This window comes from Malaya genurostris, chromosome 3 (assembly GCF_030247185.1).
Source record: "Malaya genurostris strain Urasoe2022 chromosome 3, Malgen_1.1, whole genome shotgun sequence".
In the NCBI taxonomy this organism is placed as follows: domain Eukaryota; kingdom Metazoa; phylum Arthropoda; class Insecta; order Diptera; family Culicidae; genus Malaya; species Malaya genurostris.
In genome coordinates, this window is record NC_080572.1 from 144,018,363 (window position 1) to 144,036,533 (window position 18,171).

General features: G+C 39.2%; 1 protein-coding gene across 7 annotated transcripts in view; it reads right to left on the minus strand.

The window, feature by feature from the left end:
• The window catches only part of LOC131437775 (nuclear factor related to kappa-B-binding protein), a 171,405-nt gene that overhangs the window by 33,364 nt on the left and 119,870 nt on the right, over nucleotides 1-18,171 (minus strand). For 4 of the 7 annotated variants that reach the window (XR_009230823.1, XM_058607337.1, XM_058607335.1 and 1 more), the window contains one exon: nucleotides 12,745-15,078. The exons of 1 other annotated variant lie outside the window; for it this stretch is intronic. Coding sequence is in view for 5 of the 6 variants with exons in the window: in XM_058607337.1 (XP_058463320.1) it covers nucleotides 12,745-15,078 (2,334 nt within the window). In the remaining variant the exon portion in view is untranslated. Of the gene's footprint in view, nucleotides 1-12,744; nucleotides 15,108-18,171 lie in introns of those variants that run through there. 2 more of the 7 variants (XM_058607339.1, XM_058607341.1) reach the window with 2 other exon arrangements.

Below are 18,171 nucleotides of genomic sequence, written 5' to 3' on the forward strand. Positions count from 1 at the left end.
AACTGTTTACCGTGCCGACAAATTTTAACAAATTTTGAAAGCGTCAGTACGTGATAGAGAATAGAGAAGGATAGCGCGAAATGCAACCGCAAACATTGAATCCTAAATTTTATGTAGTAGTAAGGTAGATAGGAATTTGTTTACCCATGCTGACGAATAGTAACGTCAGCACCTAAGGAGAAAAGGAGATAACAATAAATGTTGCACAGCATGCCGTGAAACATTTTCATTTCTGTTACGATAAGATTCATGTATATATAGTTTAAGGAATTTGCGCAGAATATCGTCACTGACTAGAATTATTGCTAGTTAGCCTGACATTTTGGTGGCTCCAGAGAGGAGCATGTCGCTAATTCTTTCTAATTCATTTACGATTTATTCAGCCTCGGGAATAATTGTTTTAAACTATTTTAAGGTAGCGCTTCGCCGTGGTCACGGGAGTTCGCTGCCTATCCCGGGGTTTCACCCACTTTACCCAAAATTGTGAGAAAACGGAGAAGAAAACAGAAATTCCAAGAACATACGATTCTAGATAATAAATTTTTCTATCGATTCGTATATAAATTGTGCCTGATAAACGTTTTTATCGAAAGAGTTCGTGCGAGTGTTAAAAATTAAATGAGTTTTTCCTTATTCTTTCGCACGCACACAATGTCAACGCATGCATTGGGGTGTGTAAAATGCCACATGCGGTAGACGCTAAGAACATTTCTTTTGTTTTCGTTGTCCGTTCTCTCTGCGTAAACGTTGAATATAGATGAGTAGAAAATGTAACTAAGTGTTACTACTTTCTAAAATAATTTCTATTCATGTTTCAGTAGAACCAGAAATCAGTAATGATTTTCATCGCTACTAGCTTTGACGCTTTGTTGAAAACGTAGCACATCCCTACATATGCGAGTTGTATATAGCGAGAAAAGGAAAAAAGAAAACAAAATTTTTAACAAAACTCGCACGAAATCTCGCGAAAGAAAAGCTTTCTAGCTGGTATTTTTAGCCAAATGCATAGTAAGATCATTTACCTACAATCGTATGTTTTTGATTTTTCGTGAATCGGGCTAGTATTGGAGAAATTTGCAATTTTGCGTGAAATTTCGGCGACAAAGCAAGAGGAAGCAGTGAGTTGTCTCGCTTCGACCTGACCACGGCGAAGCGCTACCTTACGAGAAGAATTTATTTGATAAATCAAAGTATTGACAGGAGATATTGTCAATAAAATCGAGATTAGAATCCTTTTTTTTTGTTATTAAAAAAATGGAACTTGTTTCTAACCCAAACGGTTATTGTCGCCTTTGCACGAAGAAAGATCGCGCATTGGTCGAAATGTACTGAATGCGACAGGTGGTTTCATTCATCTTGTGTTGGACTTGATAAACGGCCAGCAAGACCAGAAGACTGATATTGCGCAAAATGTCAAAAGCGGAATGATGAATACGCTGCAATGACGAAAGACATGGAGGTGAAAAAAAGGAAGGTTCAAATAACGGGGCGATTCTTGAGCTGATGCGAATACACGAGAGGACAATGTCATCCCTCGTGACATCGTTTTAGAATAAGAGTTTAGGAGATGACGCAATGTCAGAAACCTCTGAAACGCTAGAGAATGGCCTAAATTTAAGAAAATTTTCGAAGAGACCACAAAAGAAGGTCTTTAATTTAGAAAATTTATTCAGGCTTCAGACAGTTTTGGAAAATAAGGCCACAAGATGCGTTCAGCAACTTATGCTGGACCCAGAAAATGTTATTGAAATAATTAACAGACTTGGAGAAGTATTTGGTTCTCCAACAATAGTTTTTGATGAATTATTTCATGAACTATATAAGGCAAAACGAGACGTCGTGGAAATATCAGACTCCTTCGAAAACTTAGTCAATAATATGACTATGTTAGAAGCGACACGTTAACTAAATGATAACCGGTTGATAGATGATACGGTTAAAAAACTATCGTTCAGTCTTTAAACTGAAGTGGGTGGAGACATCGCAGACTAACGCTGTGAATAATTTTATACCAATCGTTGTTGACTTGTGCAATTGGTTGAAACCGACGGCAAAATTATACAGGGCAACGTCACAGATAAATCCATGTCAGCCGGTGATGAAAAGAGAATTCACATGCACCAAGACCCTGCTAAAGTATACACTGAGCCGAAAAGGCAAACCCAAAGAAAATGTGTAGCCTGCACATTAGATCACAATTTAAAGAATGATGAAAGGTTTAAAAAGTCGTCATCTGAAAAACGAAACGAGATTATTAAACAAGCCAAGCTCTGCTTTCGCTGTTTACGCTCCAATCACATTGTGAAATTTTTCAGATCAAATAGATACTGCAACAAGGATGGATGTAAGCTTAGACATCATCCATTATTACATCAAGAATCGAAAGGCAATAATTTTTACCAAATTCTTCCAGTAACGCTACATTCGGGAAATAAACAAGTGAAAACATCCTTTCTCGATGAAGGATCTTCTTTAAAGCTTATTGAAGAAGAAACGGCTGATATACGTGGGCTAAAAAGGAACAAAGAAGTTCTGAATCTAAAGTGGACTCAGAACATTTCGAGCGCTACTGAAAGCAGAACAGTTAACTTGAAGGTCTCTTGATCGAGCAGGAAAAGGTCCTGCTCAGTCCATGAATGTACCTGAGTTAAAGGTAAAATACCATATCTGAGTGAGGTCCCTTTAACTGAATACAAGTATGAGAAACTCAAACTGCTAACACATGGATCAATAAGTCCCGAGACTAAGAATGGAAACAACATTTTATTTGCAAAATTTTTTTTATTCATCAACATAATCACCTTTTAGGGTGATACAATAGTTCCAACGTTTTTCCAATTTTTCAATACCATGTTTATAAAATAAATTATCTTTCGCTTCAAAATAAGCTTAAGTTTCAGCGATGACCTCCTCATTTGAGCCAAATCTTTTTCCCTGGAGCATTTTTTAAGATCAGCAAAGAGCAATCAGCAAAATCTGGGGAAGCAGATCAAAGCCCAAATCGTTCAATTTAAACTGCTTTCTGAATCATCGACTCGTTGTTGTTTTTGTTCCATCGAAAGCAATCGCGGCACCCACTTGGAAAAAACCTTTTTCATGCTCAATTTTTCATGAAGGATAGTAAATACACTTCCAGTTTAGTGGAGTGGATTATTTCGGACCGTTTTACGTTCAAAAGGGTAGAAATGGTAAGGAAAAAAATGGGGTGTTATATTCACCTGCCTAGTTACTAGAGGGATACACATAGGAATGGCAGAAAATTTGAGTACCGATGCCATTTTCGTATGTTTTAGGTCAGCTTTACAGCGACAACGGAACTAATTTTGTTGGAGCCGAAAGAGAGTTGAAACGCTTCCTACAAGAACTCGAAACAAGGATGAGACAAGAAGAAGCAGCAGAGTTAGAAATTTCATGGGTGTTTAACCCTCCAGCGGCTCTACATTTTGGAGGCGTATGGGAGAGGTTAATAGGAATAATAAAGAAGGCGCTTGGTGTGATGATAGACGATATGTCTAAAAGGACATCTACGAGTGAAGTGCTGCGATCAGCCTTCATTCATCGGAGTGGTTTGTTAATTCACGTCCTTTGATACATAGAGCTTTAAAGGATGTGAATGATGAGCTTTTAACCCCCTTCCATGCGATTTTAGGAAGCCCGGGACAATATGCACCACCCTTCGAGATTGATCCAAAACCTTACGATAAGAACTCGCAAGCAAGGATTCAACACGCCATGAAGGTATTTTGGGATAAATGGAAGAAAGAATATCTTCCAACACTTATCACCAGAGAGAAATGGACTGGAGATGTCAAACCAATTAAGACAGATGATATAGTCTTAATGGTAGATAATGAAGAACCACCTGGACGGTGGTTGAAAGGACGTGACGCAGCTAGACAAGCTGAAGTTATCACCGGAAAGGGTACCTTTAGGCGCGCAGTTGCTAAACTCGCGATATTGGACGTCGAGAGGAAGGATTTAACTCCTGAGCCGACGCAAAATGAACAAGAATCAGAGCATGTAATAATGCACGTATCTGAACCTGAATCCGCTGATCCTAAGTTTGAAGATCACCGGATTGAAATTATACGAGAAATTAGTAATATTTCTCAATCAGGGAAAAAGAAAAGAAATATAAAACAAGTTATTCGTTTTTCTCCTCGTTCTGTACTTGCAGCTATGTTAACTACGGCAGCAGTTCTCAGCACGGCGAATTCTTTGTTAGTAACACCGGTCGAGCAAGATGGAGTATTTCTCGACCACATAGGAACTACTCTCATGAAACGGGGTATATGGCGGACAAATATAAATACGTTGATATCACCGAATGAAGATCGGGAATTGATCGAAGGCATACGATGTAATATGTCAGCAACTAGGAAGCGCATGAATAAAGACATAAAAAATGAAAATATGGATAGAATTTTGAGCGTCTTCAACAAATTATGCTCGGATGCAATTTCCGAAATTGATTATGAGCGAACAAGATCTCGACGCTCTAAAGGGATATTTGGATTCTTGTGGAGCTTCCTATTCGGTGAAAATGGCGTCGAAACTGAACTAAAAGCAATGAGAATGCACGACAATGAAAAAATACATCAGTTATCTGAGTCATTAGTTCAATTAAATGGAAAGACAGCTGAGATGGGAAATACTTTGAACGATCAATTCTACGGCCTGATGAAGGAAACGAACCACCTGAAGCAAAAGTACGCCCTAGGTGAATACTTGGAAAGTCGTTTAATCGAGATAATAATGCTATCTCGAGAGACTATTGACGCGATGCTTCACAAGTACAAAAGGATGAGATCATATCCACTTTCGACGGAAGAACTTACCGCAACGTTCGACAACATCTCGTCAACATTGCCAGCAGGACTAACAGTTCTTCGACAATCCTCGTTGGTAAAATATGAAGCGCAACAGATCAATGGGACTATCGTAATCGCAATGTACACTGTAGTTGTCAGCAAAACAGTGTACGAAATGTTTCGAATTATTCCTGTACCTCATATGGAAAATCATGCCATTATTGATATAGGAAAACCACGCATACTGATTGACCATAACGGGGAATATTTCTACCCAACTACGGAACCAGTACGAATGAACCAAACTCATTTTATAGTGGAACCTAGCCCGGTTCATAAAGAGCTTGGCTGCGTATCTGGACTAGTGGCACATAAAGTTTCGAAAAGCCGCTGCAATATTACGCACCTAACGCCACCATACACCGAGATGATTTCACTCACGGACGAGAATCAGGTGCTCTACTTCGCCAGCGACACGGCGAGCATCGTAATCCACTGCCGAAATACAATAATATCGCCACCCTATAAAGTGGCCATAGTTAGGTTAGATTCTGACTTTAAGATACACAGTAATGATAGTATATTATATGGTTTTGTAAACAAGGAAGAAAAGAAAACTAAATTATTTTTTAAAGAGCGAATGCAAATTAATTTCAATGTAGAAACAGTAAAAACTTACGATTCAGATTTGCCTAAACCAAAAAATCCTTTCGAAAATAAGTACTTACGATATTAACGAATGATGATAAAGAACAAGATATAGGTGAACCCATTATTGAATATGTATTAGTGGGTGTAGGATTGTTAGGTATTATGTATGTGGTAGTATATATTTATATACGAATTAAAAAATGTAATACGACACGAGATTTAAGCAGGCCACCGCAATATTTGTTTCCGCTTCCGCAAAATACAACTGAGAGTTCATTATAATTTTGTGATTATTTGTTGAAACAAAGTTTAACAGAGAGGACGAACGCAAGTTTTATCAATATTAGTTCATGACAATCGCTCGATTATCAAAATAGGGTAAACCTTCTAGAAGATTTACGGGGCCGGGAATGTCGAGCGTAGAGTTTGCGTCAGTTGCACTGGCATTAATACATTTATTATCAACCAAAGAACAACGTGCTTAAAGGAGCACCATGATCGAGAAGCGATTTGAACCGATAAGGCGTTTCCAGCGCAGTTGTGAGAGCTATTAATTTTTCCATCAATTCTCGCATCCCATGTGCATCAATGAGCACTGATTCAAATAGCAAAGGAAGCTTAAGTTGGGTCAAGACGCCAGGTAATCTGGTGCCGATGGCAATAGTAAAATTAATTAGCAAAGACCATGACGAAATGCGAAGGGACAAACATAAACAATTGCCCGAAAAGGAACATTAATGAATATCGTTCAAATCAGCTCTCGGAAGGTTGTGGTAATAAAACAATTGAATACGTAATTCCCGAAAGGACTGCAATAAAAGAAGGAAAGGGTAGTCTGGCGACGGTCATATTTTTTGAGTCCGGTAGAAATGTGAATTGATTACCCGTGCCGACAAAGACCAACAAGTTCTGGAAGCGTCGGTACGCGATAGGGAATAGAGAAGGATAGCGCGAAATGCAAGCGCAACATTGAATACCAAATTCTATGTAGTAGTGAGGTAGATAGGAATTTGTTTACCCGTGCTGACGAATGGTAACGTCAGCACCTAAGGAGAAAGTGCATGTCGTGCAACATTTTCATTTTTTACCATAAGATTCATGTATATATAGTTTAAGAAAATTGTAATAAACGAGTCTTAGAGTTTTAGATCAGTCTTAGATCAGTCAGACGACCAGTGTGTGTTCTCAGTCAGTTTGAAAGAAATCCCAGAATGACGTCGCCACCAGCCGTTGTAGAAGGAAGCCAGCTCGCCAGGAACACATCAGAACAAAAGGAATTCTCGAACTCATTAGTCGTTTAAATAAAACTTTCTTTCCCTTATTTAGGTACAGTCCGCTGGAGAACCGTAGCCAGCATAAAAGCGTACTTCCGCTCTTATGCCCTACTTGTTTCTTCCCGGATATCCGAAAGATTTCAAAAATAAATCAGCGTAAGCGAAATTAAAAGGAATTTGCACAGGATATCGTCACTGACTAGAATTATTACTAGTCAGTCTAACACTGGTATCACTAGCAATCACACTATCATATAGGTGATCGTGTCAGGCTGACTAGCAATAATTCTAGTCAGTCACGATATCCTGCGCAAATTCCTTTTTAATTACGCTTACGATTTTTTTAAATCTTTTCGGATAATAATGTTTCTTCTGATTTTCATTTTATTTAAATTAACTCGACGATCAACCAAAACGTTGTGCATCTCATCACCTATCTTCTCCAGAATAATACCAGGAGCCTACTTTCAAGTGTTTCTGTGATGAACCTTTGCGAAAACCAGTTCGTTTCGATTGAACGATCTTCACTGTTGATCCGTATCCGACCGTATACGTCCGTATACGACGACCAAACATAACCTCAGACGGTGATTTACCTTCAGGCGCAGTGCGGTTGGGCGTGCTTCTGTAGGTTAGCAGGAAGATGTCTAGAGCTTCAGCAATGGATCCTCTCCCCTCTTGAATTTTTTTGACGGCCCGCTTGAAGGTGTCAACGAACCTTTCAACTTGGCCGTTAGACTGGGGATGGAACAGGGCCGTTGTGACATGCTAGAAACCGTTGAGAGAACAGAAGTTGGCAAATTCCACACTCGTAAACTGAGTACCGTTATCCGATTCTAGCATTACAGGCATACCGTGCCTTGTAAATAGACTTCGAAGAATACTGATGGTTGCTACTGCAGTGATTCGTCGGGTTTGCACAATCTTCGGCCACTTGGAGAAGGAGTCGACCGCTAGCAAATAGTACTCACTGTCGATGGGACCGGCGAAGTCTACGTGAACACGCTGCCAAGGTCCTGATGCCTTCGGCCATGGCACTGGGACGTGGTCAGTCTGCAGCAAGAAGCGCCGTCCGAAGATCATTTTGTGAAACTTGGTGACGGCAAAGATGATAGCTAGACCTTCACGATCCGGTTGACTGTAGTTCTGCTCTGCCTTCGTAAGTGCTCTCGAAGCATGCTGTGCTATTTTGATGGAGCCATCTGGGAACCTGATGTGGCTTCAACACCAACTGACAGAAACGAACGATGATCTCCTTTTTCGAATCGTAGTGCGTTAGTAGAAGATCTGAGGTGAGAATCTGCTTGAAACGCTCGAATGCCTGCTGGCACTCCGTTGTCCACTGGAATTTCGACTGCGATTTCAGCAGATTGTCCAGCGGGAAGCGAAGCATTCGCATGTTCGGGACAAACTTTCCGTAATAATTGATCGCCCCGAGGAAGGAACGTACACCATGAACGTCAGTGGGAGGCGGAAGCTGCACTATTGCCTCAATTTTTGCTGGATCTGGACGCAGACCTCGATGTAGCCCAGATACGGTATCTGCTTCTTGCCGAAGGTACATTTTTCGGCTCGAATGGTGAACCCAAAATCCTGGATTCGCTGACGAACTGCTTTCTGGTTGCGGTTGTGAGCTGCTTCGTCTTCACCGCCAACGATAACGTCATAGAGATAACCGGAAACTTTTTCCAACCCGGCTAGCATGGTGTCGGTGAGCTGCTGGAAGATACCCGGTGCTACCTTTACAACAGGTGGAAGACGATTGAAATGAAACAAACCACGGTACGTGTTGATGGTGAGCAGATAACGAAACTGCGCGTCGACCTCAACTTGCAAAAATGTATCCGAAAGATCGATCTGACTGAAAATTTTGCAGTTAGCCAGCTTAGCGAAGATGTCTTCCGGAAGAGGGAGCGGGTATTGGTGAGGTTGAAGAGCGGAGTTGAATCCTGTAGAATAATCTCCGCAAACACGAATGGCACCATTTGTTTTGCGCACTACGACGATTGGTGCTGCCCACTCCGAGTAGTCGACCGGTGTAATGATGTTCAGCTGCTATAACCGGTCCAACTCTTGATCGACTGCGTTGTACATAGAGTACGCAACCGGGCGTTTGGGACAGAAAATGGGCTTGCACTGATCCTTTACGTCTAACTTCACCTGTACCTTACTGCAGAGCCCAAGTTTCTCACTGAAAACTTCTGGAAATGCAGAACTAAGCGCTGCGCTGGAAGTCGAAGAACTAGATACCTGACAGCAAAAAGTATCCATTGGCACGGACCATAAATCGAAGCAATCGACCAAATCAGATCCGAGAAGTTGCAGCTGTTTTTCAGTTACCCGGATAATTTCGCTGCGAGTGTTTCCGCCGATGGTGACGTCACAGCGAAATTCACCTTCGAGTGGCAAAATGTTCAAAGATGCTGTTTTCGCTTTCACTGTAGATGGTGATAATCTGGGACTACCGACCTTTCGCCAGATCGGTTTGCTGATGACGGTGATGTCGGACGCTGTGTCTAACTGAAGATGGATGTGAGTTCCATTTAGCACAACGGAGACAAATTTCCGCCGCCTCTGCACGTTGCACATGTTGACAACGACAACCTTGCTGGCAACCGAACGTTTTCCACCTCTCTTCTTCTTCTTGGAACTTGCACAGTATCCTTTTTTTTTCAATTATATAATTTATTAAGGCACACTGCTTAAGCTCTAAGATGCCAGGGGCTTTTTCTAATTTTAATTAACAAATAACTTAAAACTAGGATAGTATATTAAGATAATGTAATGACTTTGGCAGATCCCGCCTTCAGCTGGCAATCGGCACCGGCCGGCGTACTGAATGTAACACGTTGGTAAGTATCTTGGTATTAGCCGCTTTTTTCTGTCCGTGTGGGTTCGCGGGGAACATCCCCAGGCTACGAATACCAGGCGGGTGGCCCATATTCATCTCATAGACTACAGCGGCCGTCCGTGGGCAATGATGATGATGTTACGGAGGAAAATGAAAAAAAAATATACAGAGAAGTAAATATTACGGAGAACAGAGTAAAAAGGGGATATGGGAACAAAATGACTAAGAACGACGAAGATCTAATTAGTTGACATCGAGATGGTGAAAAAACGTGGGAGGGGGAAGCAGAAAATTTAGTGACAGCAAAAAGATCTTGTTAGTTCCAATGAAGATGGTGGACAGACGCGCACAGTATCCTTGACGATGACTGTACCAACTACAATCGGGACATTGACGGTTCTTGTACGGGCAGTCACGAACATAATGGAACGCACCACAATACCAGCACGGAGTATTGGGTTTCCGCTTTGTGTTGTTCGCATCTGACCTGGGAGGCAGCTGATGTCTGTTACGGTTACTGTCATATTTCTGCTTGAGCTGATTAACCTGATCGAAAGATGCAGCAGATTCGATCATAGCATTATCGTGCTTGAGATTAATGAGACGCTGGCATTCATTCGATAATTGCTCCAACGTGAGGTTATTGTTCTCCTCAATCCGTGACAGAAGTCGGGTCCGAGTCTCTGAATCACGCTCAGACTTTAGTCCGCACACGAACATCAAGCACTTGAACTGTTGCTCTGACAACTTTCCCAGCTCGAACTCGACGCAGAGCTTATTCACACGGCAGGCGTCGGTTGTTTAGCGATCTGAAGGGTTTTGTATCGCCTGCTGATCACCGACTCTTTCTCCCCGAACAAACTTTTCAATTTTGCGACCGTGTCTGCAAAAGTATGTTCTTTCGGCTTTCTCGGCAGAATATAAGAGACGTACCTTTCGTGTTCAGATGTTCCCAGCTTTCTGAGCAGCAATCTGACCTTCGCTTGGTCGTCCAACCGAGCAGCATCCTTTTCGAACTTTTCGTCGTACCTCGTGCACCAGGCTGCAAACGTGATGCTACTGTCCGCGTCGTAGCGGAACTCCTTGATATTCCCAGCAAGGGAATCGAGAATTTGTTCCGGACTGGGTGCTGCGCCCGCATGCACTTCCGAAACGACTTGCCTGATGAAGTTCTCTTGTGACTGCTGACTGTTCTGCTGTTGCTGGATAACTTGTGTCATCAGGTGCAAACACTGACGAAAGAGGTCATCCGTAGCTGGAGGAACTTGCTGCTGTTGGCCTTGTTGCTGCAGAAAGGCATGCTGCTGTTCATTCGGGATACTCATCCTTTTGTCTTGTTGCACGTGGGTGATGTGAAAGTGAGGTTAGCTTTTATCACTTTTCCACTGGACTCGTCGCCACTGTTGTACCTTGTGTGTGGTGTGTGGTTGGACAGCAGAGAACAGTATTTGCGTGTCCTTACAGACATGCAATAAATAGACACATTTTAAAACTGAACTACTATACTTTAATACTTAATAAGGACATGCTACACAAGACACAATAAAAGTAGTTGTCTGTACTGTTACACAACCGTTCTGAATCTCTTCTTCTTCTTTCTGGTTGGCGTCACCTCACTTGAGATGACGCCGAATTGATGGCACAGCAACTAAGGCTATATTGCCAGTTAATTTTCGTTTATAGTCCAATGGACTTTATTTTCACTTGACTGCAAGCAAAATTCTCGCTGTGTGGCTGCGTCGAATCATCAAAGTACGGCTGAAAATCCTTTCTTTCTGGCGAAATACTCGAATTTTCTCCGGACTAACACGATGCAACGTGCTCACCCGTTGAGAGTTTCCCTGGAAGTCGTTCTGAATCTCTCTCTAGCCGGACCGGCGGTAATCTACTGACAACAACATATGCGTCAACGCAGTGGCAGCATAACTGTCACTCGAGAGCATAATGGCAGTGTAGCCAGTATTGCCGTTTGGTTGGCTGCAACATTTAGGTACATTCAAACCTTTCCTGATTTGAAAGTGTATCCACGCCTGATCAATCAGTTTCGCCGTTATTGCAATTTGTAAACATTAGTAAAGATACCGAACTGGATCGGAAAGGTTTGAAAGTTCTTCGACGGTTCATAAGATATCAATTTACTTTTATTCCTGATAACAATAGTCCTCATTTTTTAATTAAATTCACCAATTCAGGATGAATGTAATATATTAACATTCATCCCAACTGGATCAAGACAAATCAAATTGGTGACTCATTCCAGGCATAAGAATGCTTGAAACCACCTAATGACCCATTGTCAATTTCAAGCAGTATTAGTCCTGTCCACTCCGTGATCGATTCAGATAATATGATAAATTTTCACATTTTTTACATTTATAAGCAAGCGATCGATCTCGGTGTGGTCCGACTTTGTTAATACGAAGTATAAATTGACTCCCACCCCCATCCACCAAGCGGGGGTGCGCGCCCAGTAGCTCATTATCCAAAGCCTAGGGAATTAGATATAATACTCAAATTGGGAAAAAAAAATATGAATAAATCAATTCCAAAGAAATTTTCTTTGAATAGTTCAGACTCAAATGGGAGCCCCTGATCCGAGGTGATGCCGTTAGGGCAGCCGAAACGTGAGATCAACTGGGAGTGCCATTGTTACAGAATGCGCCGTCGTATCCTTTAACAGGATCGGGTTATTTCTACGGGTTGCTGGTACACCATGATGAGTTATTGTGAAACTGTTCTAAAATCAAATGTAGGTGCGGGGCTGGAACGAATGCTCGATGGAGACGTCGTAGAACAGTGGTCGAAAACACGATAACAAAACCGGTTTCAGAATCAACTATGTAGTCTTTGATCTCATCAATTGTTGAGGTTTTGGATCTAGTTCTTGATCCAATGCAATATACAACGCTATGTACAAACTAGTAAAATAATTCATGCGGCAGTCGGAAGGACAAAAAACCATGACTTTATGAAGATATGGTGCTCTCGGCTATCTTTAGAGTAGAAATCGATATGATTACAAATAGTGATTTCCAGCGGTAATAATGAAGGAAACAGCGTAAATGCGGGTGTGATTGTTAGTAATGACAGTAAATTTTGAATTCATTAATCAAAAATATAGGCTGAAAATTCTTAAACAAAGTATCGATCTACTCACCAGATTTCTAGACATAATTTTGGTTTGCTTATCGGTCTTGGTTAAGGATTCTGACTGTAACTTGATTTTAGATTGTGATGTATTGTTTGTAATGAGGTCCATTGATGCAGTTTTCACTACTACAGGAATGTCTGTCGCAGTATTGCTGTTTCGTCTTGATACTCCTAAATACATGGTCGACGATTTAGATTGGACATTATTAACATTTTCAACATTGAAAGAAGACGGTATCACGAAACTTTGCGTTGAATGGTTTACATTATTCGTTTCGGTACTTGCATTACTTTGTGATTTTTCAGATAGTGAAACTGGCATTATATTTATAATTGTAGAATTCGTACCACCTTTTTCTATTGGTACGGTTGTATGTATAGTCGATGACACAGTATGTATAATAGAAGATGTTGTTAATTTACACTGTGCAGTTTCAATTTTATTTTGCTTGTTTTTAATTTTCTCGTCGTCGGACGTGCTCTTATTTATAAAAATTTCATCAAATCTATTTTCAGTAATCGCTGACTGGCATTTTATTAATTTGGGCGATGAAACGGAAAATTGCAAAGCTTTTTTTGACACAGACTTCGAATTTATGTTTTCATTTTGAAGAGAGCATTTTTTTGAGTTTCTGTTCAGATCAGATGGTACTACGGTAGCAATAGACGTGCAAGATTCCTTTAACTTATTCTTTTTGTGAACATTCTTTTTATGCTTTGCAATACCTTGATATTGGTGGTGAAGAAGCTCAAACTCTTTTTCAGTTCGATTCCGATGTAAATAAATCCAAATTTTTCGTTTTGTATCATATTTAACACAAGGATCATATTCAGTATGCATTCTATCTAGTGCACCACTTACAATAGTCTGTAGTACTTGATCGGTTGCTGTTGATGATATATATTGCGAAGACTTGAGTAACTCACAAATATCTGCCCTTGTACCTTCACCATTGGGAAGCCTAGCCGTTGCATCACGCACTAATGTTAGAATTGTAACAAAGTTTGGCCTTTCAGCGATTAACATATTATGACCTCTAGCTTTAGATATACCAGGAGATTGGGTGTAAATTCCTTTCACTGGCCCCACAACACTGCTATAGAATTGTTGTTTATATGTGAAAGCCATGTGAGGATTTTCATAACGTCGTTTTTCTTGATCTCGAAAATGCTTAATTTCTTCTTCAGTTGCTTTCCTCACCGACCAATCTGTTGGAAAGCGAGGCGGAGGAGGTGACACTGTCTGTTCTAACGAGCCATCTTCATCATAATAAGTGTTATTGCGATGTATTAAAAATGTAGGTGTGGAACTATCAACTTTCGACGAACCCACCAAGGAACTGTTGCCCATTTCTTTTCTTCTTGTGAGCCAATATCGACAAAGATCAAATAATCGATGATCCGAGTCTCTTGAAGCTCCTATCCATTGGTAAATGCTTGATTGCACCTTATATTCTATATATGGAACAAAATCATCAGGCTGATCATCGAAGTTCCCGGAAAGAAATAGTATTGCTGATTGCAAAAGATCTTCCCAGTTATCTTCTGCTAAATGATACCAGTCATTGAGTGTTGCTATGGGTGTACTTAACCACAGTTTTAACTTGACTTGAAGTTCTTCAATTGCCATTCGATGATTCGGAGTTGAACAAAACATGTCACGAACGAGAGATAGGAAGCATTGATGCGTTTCTTGCATTAATTCAACTAAAGATTTGTTATACGGAGATAATTCAGTGATTTGTGTCGTTATGTTGGAATGATGGTTGCTAACGTCAATGGCCCCACAAACGTTTGACTGTTGACATGATTGAATCGTTGCACTGTCCGTAATCTCAAATAATTTGTTTGTTTTTTCGTTTCTCTGCTTGGTTCCACACTCAAATGCTGGCGTAAACGCCGATTTGTTTGTGATATCATTAGAGTTACTTTTATCATCTGACTCACTTTCGGAGTGCGTAAAATAATCATTTATATAATTATTCTGAGAAATGTTGTGTACCGTTACAATTCTGCACTCGTCTTCTTCAGTATCAAAAGATTCCTCAACTTTGTCAATTTTACTGTCTCCGCTAGTAAATCTGGAGTCTATGTTTGTATTTTTATTAGATTGATCAATGTTTGTGTTGTCATTAGATATTGAAAGGTTTTCGTGTAGCAGATCTAAGGGTATTTTAGCATCCAGGTTAGAAAGGTAGGTTTTCTCATCGCAATTAATCGAATCAGTCGATATATTAGTAACTGCTGGTATTGGCATTATGCGACGGTAACCGGATGAAACTTGAGTACGATAAACGACATCTTTTAATTTTATATTGTGGCAATCAAGCTCTGGATTATCCTGTGGAAAAAAATGTATAATTCACTCGTCTAATATTTTGATAGGTTATGTTACAATGTCCAAATTAAAAAAAAAAATGAAAGCTTGTGGTACCCTTCAGCCACAAACCGCTTAAACTTATACAATTAACGTTTTCAAACACAAGAATCTAACTTTTTTATGTTTTCGAGATTCTTCTGGTAAATATATTTTTACAGAACGTATCCAAAAAATCGGTAGAATCGTATAACAGTGCAAATGTTTTTTTATAAGAACATGGTTGATAAATGCATGACGTAAAAATTTCAAAAAAGATATATATCTATACATGTATATATATATATATATATATATATATATATATATATATATATATATATATATATATATATATATATATATATATATATATATATATATATATATATATATATATATATATATATATATATATATATATATATATATATATATATATATATATATATATATATATATTTAAACATTTTATTGTTCACTTTAAACTACTATCAATCCAGAATTAATTTAACTTTATTTTCCTTATTCCTTATATTACATTTTGGTGGGGAAAGGTTTCCAATCAGCTTTTTACAGCCCTGTCCAAAACGTATTGCCCTCCCCGTTAATTTGTATCAGGCCGAATTAGCGCATGCGCGCCATATAAACGCCTCTTTCAATATGAGAAAATTATATTATTACCCAACAGTTTATATTATTTATTCATGTTGGTTTTTTTACCTTTGGTCATAGTTTATATTCTGTTTTACCTTAATTCCAGTGTTCTATTCAATTGTGTTTCGTAAGTGTCTTTTGTTGTTCTTCTATTTTATTTCCATTCCGTACTTTTGCTGATGTTATTTTATTCCCTGAAATGTAAAAGTTAGTTGTATGCAGTGATGTTTTTATTCTTACCGATGTTCCATTTTGCATCTAAGATTTCCTAAGAATGTTAATTAAATTATTTTCCAATTTTCAGCTCCACATCTACCACATTTGTTCCTGCTTTTCTTGAGTATCTTATTCTTTATTCCGATTTCTTGTTCATGCTCAGTCATCCATTTCCGAAAAAAAAGACAAAAAAGGATTAGTGTTTTTTAATGACATCTTTGTACGGCCGGTCATGATGGTTTGACGGAAAAAAACTGAGAACATGCATTTCTATTTAAATTATATTGACACTTGGGTCCCATAAGTATTGCTACATCATGTTCACATTTAGTTGTCTTCGGTTGATCCTTGACAGTGTTACCATATGCTCAGGCACTTTTGAGCATCTGGTGTACACTGACCCACAATCGAAATGCATCACTACCAATTTGGTACAGCGCACTCAAAGGCACGGTAAAATGTATATTGTATATACACACAAAAACACATACATACACACACAGTCACACACATACACAAATGCATACATACCCACATGTATTCCACACGCAAGCATTACAACATTGAGTTACTATTTCTACTCTGATAGATCCTAACTAAAACTAGTGTGCCAATAGTCATCGCATTAGTAGTCACCATGTTATTTTAGCGATCACTCGACTTTTAATAAATGAATTGTGATAAATACAAAGTCTTTGCCTTGTCTCTAAGAAGCAATAACGCATAGCAGTAGTTCGGAAGTGGTTCAATACTGCTGTTTTAGCGAAGCAAAATGCTCCAAAATTCATGTTACTTCTGAAATTAATCTATCAAACAGAGATAACAGATCTTACTCTAACTAATGGTTCTCGTATATGAAATGACTAATGGATTTGAGATGAATGGAGGTACCGTTACCCAATTTCTATCTCTTCTAATGGTCGATAGTTAGTCCTGAGCTGAAACGGTGGCCTTTATTACCATTCTTGCATGCACTTACTCTTACATTTCACTCACACATCATCTCACCCATCAGGTCCCAAACGATACATCCTCACAATACAAACTGGATGAACATCGTTTGACAGCTATAAGTGGTTTGTCCATTGGTTTAGTCATTATTATTCCGCTCTATTCTACAATATTCTATCTCATTCCACAGTAATCCATTGTACACAAACCACCAATAAACGTCAAATATGGACTCGATTCACCGTTCACCTGTTGTCATCGTGTGAAACCCAATTGGGATACGTTCACTCCACTTAACTTCCACTTCACACTGGTAATAGGGACCGGTAGTATGAAAATAAAACATAAAAAGAGCTCAGTTAAGCCCTACCGGCCTCTCCAACCCCGGATGTTGGAGCGTAGTGCAATCAACATCTTATTCACTCACAATCGAAAGGTATCACCATATACGGTTTGATACAACGCATACATACATACACGTATAAATATATACAGTAGGGTGGGACAAAATATTGATTTCAGCTCCACTAAACTTTTCGTGTTCCTTTTGGGTCCCATAATCACCATGTAAAATTTTAGCTCGATAGGAGAAACTATATTTTCGCGCCCGCGGTTCAAAGTTTGTATGGGATTTAGTATGGGAAAACGAACTTTTAACAAAAAAATCATCTGGAGGTCATCCTATATACTCAAAAAATCAGCGGTCATGTAATTTTTGTAGGAAATTTAATGAGGAAGAAAACCTTGGAGGACTGTAACATAATCCGACATCTGTGAAAAATGTTATTAAAGAAAAACCGACACAAGGTCCGAACGATGGCTCATTCCTTAATGTATCTAGCACCACTGCTGCTAGTGGTGGTAATGTGAGTTTGCTTTCTTTTATTATGCTACAACGGTTGATCTGAGTTGTTTGATGTCTTCACAATAGTTGCTCGGTGTAGTTTGAAGATTTTTTTAAACTTAAACACCATGTTCCAAAACTCACTGTAAAGACACACAAAAATCTAATTTTTTTTTTGAAGAAATACAATTTTGAAGTCTTCAACAATATTGTAGATAAACTCAAATACTATAACTTTGTCGAAGACATAAATCATCTGCCTCATATATTTTAGAAGATATGGATGATTTCATTTAATACTATGAAAAAAATGTTGATTCCAAGTTTTTCTTTTTCTTATTTTTCTATCGTCCATATCTTCTAAACCTTATGAGACAGATGATTTATGTCTTCGACAAAGTTTTAGTATT